This window comes from Stylophora pistillata, chromosome 6 (assembly GCF_964205215.1).
Source record: "Stylophora pistillata chromosome 6, jaStyPist1.2, whole genome shotgun sequence".
Classification (NCBI taxonomy): domain Eukaryota; kingdom Metazoa; phylum Cnidaria; class Anthozoa; order Scleractinia; family Pocilloporidae; genus Stylophora; species Stylophora pistillata.
The window spans coordinates 28,259,913-28,267,390 of NC_142524.1; the positions used below are offsets into that span (position 1 = coordinate 28,259,913).

General features: G+C 39.0%; 1 protein-coding gene across 1 annotated transcript; it reads right to left on the reverse strand.

Moving 5' to 3' along the window:
- Window positions 1-249: 249 nt before the first annotated feature.
- On the reverse strand, window positions 250-7,364 carry LOC111329092 (protein kinase C delta type). The gene is made up of 9 exons (XM_088725637.1): window positions 7,112-7,364; window positions 5,628-5,768; window positions 5,269-5,314; window positions 4,655-4,717; window positions 4,048-4,104; window positions 1,645-1,759; window positions 1,192-1,320; window positions 708-730; window positions 250-288 (listed from the first exon to the last, which is right to left on the reverse strand). The coding sequence occupies exons 6-9, from the start codon at window positions 1,720-1,722 to the stop codon at window positions 267-269; spliced, it is 252 nt and encodes an 83-aa protein (XP_088581763.1). The 5' UTR covers window positions 1,723-1,759; window positions 4,048-4,104; window positions 4,655-4,717; window positions 5,269-5,314; window positions 5,628-5,768; window positions 7,112-7,364; the 3' UTR covers window positions 250-266.
- Between the last annotated feature and the right edge of the window lie 114 nt (window positions 7,365-7,478).

Here is a 7,478-nt window from a genome sequence, read left to right on the forward strand (position 1 = left end):
TGATTGATGGCAGGCGACTTATTCCCAAGCTCCTTCTGCTGATCCGAAAGTAGTCCTTGTCTACCCGGCAAAAATTAGGTTTTGGAAAAACGCTCAACACCATCAAACTTTATCATACGAAGAAAGGGAAATAGAACCTGACCCCTCTATTACCATGTCGGTCAGTAGAGGCGGGGGAAACGGTTAGCGAAAGACGCTCAGCGATTATAAGAAGGAGGCACGGACAAGAAACACACATTATTAAACAGATCGATCCAAAATATATTTTATTTAGTTGCAGTTGAATATCTGGAAAGAAGGGAGAAAAACTTTAGATTAGTGAATAAAAGCTTCTATGAGTTACCACTAGCTAAAGCTACGGTTAGATTTAACTCAGGATCAATGCAGTTTTTGTTAAGAACATAAGGATTCTTTCATTCTTATTTCACCCATCCATCAGTCGCTCGGGTCAATTCCTGTTATAAATTCTCATTCTCAGTCCTAAAAGAAAGTGGTATGGATAATATACGTATTGATGTCGGGGGGGGAGGGTAAAACAGCTGAACTATCGTACGGTGAATAGGTCAGTTTATATACGGTAACACTCGTGGAGTCAGGTTGAGTCAATGAACACAAATTAAGCAGAAAAACAGTTACTATAGCTAACTATCCATTCCAGCTTTGAAATTGTTTTTATTCAGTATTTAAGGCGGGAATTGTACACTTACCGCCAGGAAGACATTTTCTTCGTCTGACAAGAAAGAAAAATCCAGACATAGGGTTAATCTAAAGAAAAGAAGAGAAGACGCGGATACAATATTGAGAAGAGCTGATGGAGACGATGTACTGCAAAAACATTTGCAACGACATCAAGGTTCTCGTTTTTAGTTTAGCGACTGAATCTTTCTCGACAGAAGCGTATATCGATCAATTTTCGAGATTATCCTTCGTCCGAAGACGATATACAAGTGATTACGCATAAAGATTTTGATTGTGGAGGGTTTTTCATCGGTAAAAATGCGATTTTTGTAGGTGAGAAAATAAAAACAAAGATACCCTAAACAGGAAAAAAACAAACACTCTTAAGGTTATAATAAAAGGAGAAAATATGAGAAATCACGTCTACATTTTAAGGATGCACCATCTTCCAAAAAGCCTCTTACAGCTCAAAAGACTCAATCATAGATCTACTGGACACTGACGTCACCATACCTCATTCTCTGCTGTCGCATTTGGCGCCGATGAACCACATGTGATTGCTAAGGGTTCTTTTCCGCTGAAGAACGGATGCAAATGGTAATTGTAAACACCAAGCCTAACAGCTGGGCATTTTCGGAGAAGCTGCTTGTACAGAAATAAAACATTTCTTTCGTTAAAGTTGAGATACTACGAGAACTGCACTATTTAATAGTTAAATATCCATCTATGGTAGTTTCCAAAAATACTTATTCAAAAACACTTTGCTGATAAGGGTTTCTGTTAGTTTCTGCGCTAAGCACATTGGGTCCTTTTACTTTATCGTGAATAATTTTGATCCGTAATCTTTCATGAACACATCTTTACTGTGAATGTGAAAAAAAGGTTCAATTAATGTTTCAGGTTCTCTTTTGTCTAGGAATAAATGGATTTACTTTAATCACATAACTTTGGGTTTCGTTTACTGACCTTTAAAAGACAATCTCTGGCCTCAGTTCCCAGCCAATCGGGGATGTCAGGGGTCGTATACACGATGTTTTCAAACATATTTCTCTCTTGGTCATCATAAAATGGTAGCTGATAACTAGATACGTGGGAAAATAAACAGAAAAAAGAAAATATTTCATTTATCATTCCAAACATACTGCTCATTTCACAATCAATCGTACTCTGAAAATTAGGCTTTGTGCGTATCTGTCTCCCATTTTTAGGTGAAAGCCACATAAGTCTAGGGGAGGCAGAGGGGAGGGGAGAGGCGTACTTTATAGGTCTTTTTCCTCCTCAGTTATCCCCAGACCCTTTCCTTTTTAGTCGCCATATTATGCGAAATATAATCCTCTGTCACATACAGCTTTTACTCATTTCACAAACGAAGAAAAGACTGAAACGTTTCTATAACCCATTCAAATAGGCTGATGATTTATACGTAATTGTCGAACATCATATTTCCTTCCAAATTCCTCGTTGAATGATTTCCAACCCCTTTCACTGTGCATTTGATGTACTCCGTTGCATAACCTTTTTAAAAAAACACTTGTAGCTTAAAATAGACCCCCCTCTTGGTTGGCTTCCCTTACCATGCTTGCCATAGGAGGGTGTCCTCTTCCCACGGGACGAAAGATAATGGACAAGTCATAATTACATAATTGTCAAAAGTTTGATTCATAAGCATTTGTGTCCTTCCATAGGGCTAGTTATTGTGTATAGTCTCGAAATAAACTCAAAAGTTGAGAGTGTAATGCTCCTGTCATTATCATTAATTGACGCCGCAAACAAGTTTGCAATGTCTAAGTTTAATCAGTTGCAATATAACTTGTACAATCCTGATCAGTAAGCTGGTGGTCCTTTGGAGTAACTCTATTCCAGATGCTATAGCATCTGCAATAACGTTACTCCAGAGGACCACCATTCCACGGAATAAGTATATGGCTCTCCTATTATCATCTGTAACACAGATTGAGTGCAGTTTATCAGCATTGCAAAAACAAAGCGCATAAACACTGTAACAATTTTTGTTATCGTCATTATCAAGGTGCCATGTTAAATTAAAAGGATTCAACTGCATCATTGTGATAACAAGGGCGTCATCCTAATCTTCTGCAAGGGTCCCCTACTATCTTTTTTTCTAAAAATGAGGGCAGAAAGTATTATCGTCGCTATGGTGATTTTATCTTCAATGGAGAATTGAGAAAAACAACTCACAGTCATTTTTGCGGAGAAGATAAAGAAGTAGTAAAAACAAATCCAGCCTCTTAAACGAAGACTTAGCAAGGTGATCTACTAATCTACAGTGTATCTTTGATCTCCTGAGTAACTGACCGGGGTATACTTAATATCAATATTAGCATTCACAGAATATTCTGCTTCGCCAAACCCTCCTTCCCCAAGTTTTTGAACCTTCACCAGGTACTTAAAATCACGATCAGCAACACTCTCTCTTTCTTTCTAACCATTTTCACTGCATTACCGCAGTAGGGTAGGACTAGAACGGAACATATGCGAACCATGCGAGTAGTCCACCCATTACATTCCACCCATCCCACCCCAGGGGAGGACTTCCATCACACAGTAATCTCGTGCGTGGGAAATTAACGTCTCCTACCCCTAACCCTGTAGGAGACGGGACTTCCACTTATTCGTCCCTATCCGAGAAGACTATAATATCTAACCATTACTTGATGTTATAGAAAGGTAGCATATTCTTCTCAATTATTTTAAGACCTTGAGTGTTGGTCCGGCCGGGACTCGAACCCTTCACCCTCCCGCACAACAGTCCAGCGCTCTATCCATTGAGCTAACCGGTAGGCGGTTAGCTCCAAAGACTTTCTACTCGACGAATTTTGTCAGGATACATGGACGTCTTGTCACCTTTTCTTTTTGTACACATCTTTGCAAAGAGCAACACAAAAAAAAAAAAAACGATTGATTTTATTTGTTCAATGCGTAGACTTTTCTGATACGGGTGGAGTAAGTTTTACAAAGAAATGCTCGGCATCCATGACCGAAGCCCCAACATTTAATACTGATAAATGTATCCAATATGACAGAAAATCAACCATTCAGAATGGCTTACTAAATCATCTTTGCTAGAGTAAGAAAAAAACTAAGTTACGAGTACACAAAATTGTCCACATCAACTACCAATGCCAAGTTCAATTCTCGCTAGATTATATAACACGCGCGCCGTACGTGAATACAAAATATATCTTAAGGGGGGAGGCGAAGATTCTAGTTTCAAATATTCTAATTTAAGATCATTTCAACATTGTACACGATTTACGTTCTTTGCTTATAGGCATTATTATAAAAGGTTCAACATGGACCGCAGATAAAATAAGAAAAATTCAAAACACTAATGCTAAAGATAATCACCCTTCGTTTGGTTCGGTGCTCCCTCCAAGTTTTCTGCAACAATCCAACTGCCCTGATCTGTCAAAAGAAAAGCACCAGTCATGTACTGATGGGGTTGAATTCTGAACCCATTTCCCTGATAAGATCATGGAGTCGAAAGGGAACAAATAATGCTTTTTAAAATGAAGCTATTCTTCTTGGATCAGATCTAGATAATAACTAAAATCGCCCGATTAAGTTAAACGATCGATGCATTGAAACTCCTCTCTCGCCAAGGGCCAAGGAACGCTAAAAAAACTGATTTAGCTTCTGTATCTTGCTTGCTTAGTCTCGGTTAGGATGCTTTACAAAAGCATCAGTGTTGCTTGCGGTTAGGGTGGTGAATATGATCATATTCCACCATAAGCACTTTTGAAGAATTAGAAGTTGAACTGATCCCGGCGGACATGATCTGAAATATGCGGCGAATTCACCGTATACTACTCAAAATAGCTGTTGATGTCAACTTGTGAAACCCTCTTCCCTTTCAAATGCTATTTATTAATAATCCTACTCTTTTTTTGTATAACTGAAATTGCACGATAACCCTAAACGACTTAATTCACCATATAACTCTACATCAAAGTACCTTAAATTCAAGTTTGCATTTGAATCTGCGCCAAACCGCCTGAATTATGGAGGTACTTTCATTCTGCAGATACAAAAAGCATCGTGATATCAACATATGATATCAGCATCTAAAAGAATTAACTTTATTTTGAAGAACGTACTAAAGGTCTAAATTCTGTAGAGCCTCTATGCTAAGGCCTCTACCTTACAAAGGTTAACGTGTAACTCCATATCAAATTACCTTGGAGTCAATTTCTTCTCATTTGCGCATTAGCTCAATTCAGCGGGCGTGGCGCAGATTTATACCGGACTGAGTTTGGATATAAATCTGCGCCACGCCCGCTGAATTATGGACGCGCTTTCATTCTGCAAAGACAAAAACCATTATGATATCAAAAATTGATATTATCATCTAAAAGACCTTATTTTGAAGAACGTAATAAAGGTCTAAATTCTGTAGAACTTCTATGCTAAGGCCTCTACCCTACGGAGGTTAGCCGCTTAAAATGGCAGCCTCCCTCAAAAGGCTACACCCTTACAACGGCCACTTTCTTACTGTGACTACCTCTCTACGACGATCACCTCCTTTGCACTCAGCTACTTTTACACAACATTATAAAAAAATCAGAGTACCTGTCTTTGCAGCTCTCTATCTTTTTGGCGGGCGTCGTTTTCAGTACTGAAAAAATGTCACAATGTTACAATGGCGATCACCAGTAATACTTTCTTGTAAATCAAGTTTGGCAAAAACACATCCTTGTTCTTTCCTTTTATTGGCTGCACTAGCCGTTCGATACCTTAAGTTGGGTACAACAGTTATTTTACCTTAAACTTTTGAATATTTATTTAACGTCTGGTAGCAAGAGAAACAATTTAACCCTGAGTTTGATAAAGCAAGCTGCACAATCGGTTCGTAAATTTAAAGTTTTCCGCTCCTTTCCTAAAAAACCCGAAACTTTTATAGTTATTGGACTAAATGATAAAAGACTTACCTTTCCTCGCATTTCTTCTCTAGATCTCCAGTTGGCCATAAATATTCCGTAATACTTATTGCTCCAGTGATCACAACGTTCACAAACTGATGTTCGTAAAATTTATTCAACTTCTTACTTTTTAAACGAACACCATGAGAACTAAAATAAAAATACAAACAAATTACAAGTCAGATGGTGTAAATAATCAGATATAAATACATTTCATGCGACTCAAATGGTTACAAGAAAAAGGAAAAATAAGAACTTAAGCTCTGGTCAAACGGCGCATGATAGTCGATGATAGTTGATGATAGTCGATGATAGTTGAAGATAGTTGAAGCGCGCGCTTCCGTTTCACCACCAACTACCATGCACTAGCATCGACTATCACCAATTAGTATATACTAAAACAGTGGATAGCGTTGAAGGCGTGCTCTGATTGGCTAGTCAAACTCCGAATATCCTTTGCTATTTACCTCCGAGCAACTCGGGAAAAAATGGCGTCCCTGTTTGCATCCGTGACAAGCGAAGAAATCACTCAAATTAACGACGGTGGTGTATATTATCTCACTGTTTTAGTATATACTAAAACAACTATTCACCTCAGTGTCGGTGGTTAGCGGTGGATATTTACCGAGCCGCGAAGCGGCTCGGTAAATATCCACCACCAACCACCTCCACTTCGGTTTATAGTTGTTCACTATCATTCATTTTGAGCTTGTTCAAATTCTTCATGATAGTCGATGATAGTTTTTCTCGTTTGACCACTCGTATGATAGTTCATGATAGTTTTTTTGTCAGCTGTTTCTCCCGAAAATCGGCGGGCTCGTTTAAAATGGTCGCCAAAAGCTCCTCGCGAGGCTCAGCTTCAGCTTCAGAAATTCGTTTTATACCCAAGATAATAATAATGAGAAAGAAAATATTGAAAACCAAGAATCTGGAGAAAGCGTCAACTCGCAGGAATTCGAAGAGACACCGCCGAAAAAACAGCGCTTCACTAAGCGTTCAACGGCGAGATGGAGTAATGACCTGATATTACGTCTAATAGACCTACATTCCTCCAACAAATCGATTACTAGTAAGCAAGCTGCCGCCCTCTTTAGTCGTAAATTCACACTTCAACAAGTTTGTTTGTCTCACGCGAAGCCATATTAGTGTTCACATTTTATGCGGAAAGAGCCTGGAACTATCTGCTCGCGTGACTTTGCTCGCGCGACTGCCGGTGAACTATCATCAACTATCACGAACTTTTTTGGCCGTTTGACCATGCGAATGATAGTCGGTGATAGTTGATCATAGTTTGAAGAGAATCAACTATCATCGACTATCATGCGCCGTTTGACCAAGGCTTTACAATTAACGGTACAACGATGTCGTAAGCAACTTTCGCTTAAACTAAATTTTAAGTCTTAACTTACTTCACAAAATGAGAAATCACAATTAAAGAAAGAAGAATACGAATTGCTTAATGAAATAAACTAAAAATTCGTAAAAATATTTACCTTGGTGCTGCTATCACTAGAACAATTAAAAAGGTTTGAGCACGGCGGCTAAAACTTCGCTTTCAGTTGAAAGATCTTGCGTCAACTGATGACAAAAAGAAAACAACTAACCTTTAGACAGCTTGCGGGCTGTCGCGGCGCTTTCGTGAGCGCTTGCGATACGCGTGTGCGTCTAAATTAAAGGTCGCGCGCTGATGTTACCAGGCCGCGCGTGCAACTAAATTAAAGTTCGTGCGCTGCTATATTGCGTCAGTTACATACTCGCAGTGGGGCTCCTAAGAAGACAAAAATCAGCGTTGAGTGGAAGTTTTGATCAAATGTTCTGAACATTTACCTCCCACGAAAGAAACCCTCTTTTCCTATCGCG

What these genes read in the sequence shown, in the direction of transcription:
- LOC111329092 (XM_088725637.1), bottom strand. Translation starts at nt 1,722, where the DNA reads ATGTTTGAAAACATCGTGTATACGACCCCTGACATCCCCGATTGGCTG. An exon ending in ATGCGACAGCAGAGAATGAG is followed by an intron (nt 731 to 1,191) that starts GTATGGTGACGT and finishes CTTTCTTGTCAG; the next exon opens with ACGAAGAAAATGTCTTCCTG. An exon ending in AAGAAAATGTCTTCCTGGCG is followed by an intron (nt 289 to 707) that starts GTAAGTGTACAA and finishes CCTTCTTTCCAG; the next exon opens with ATATTCAACTGCAACTAAAT.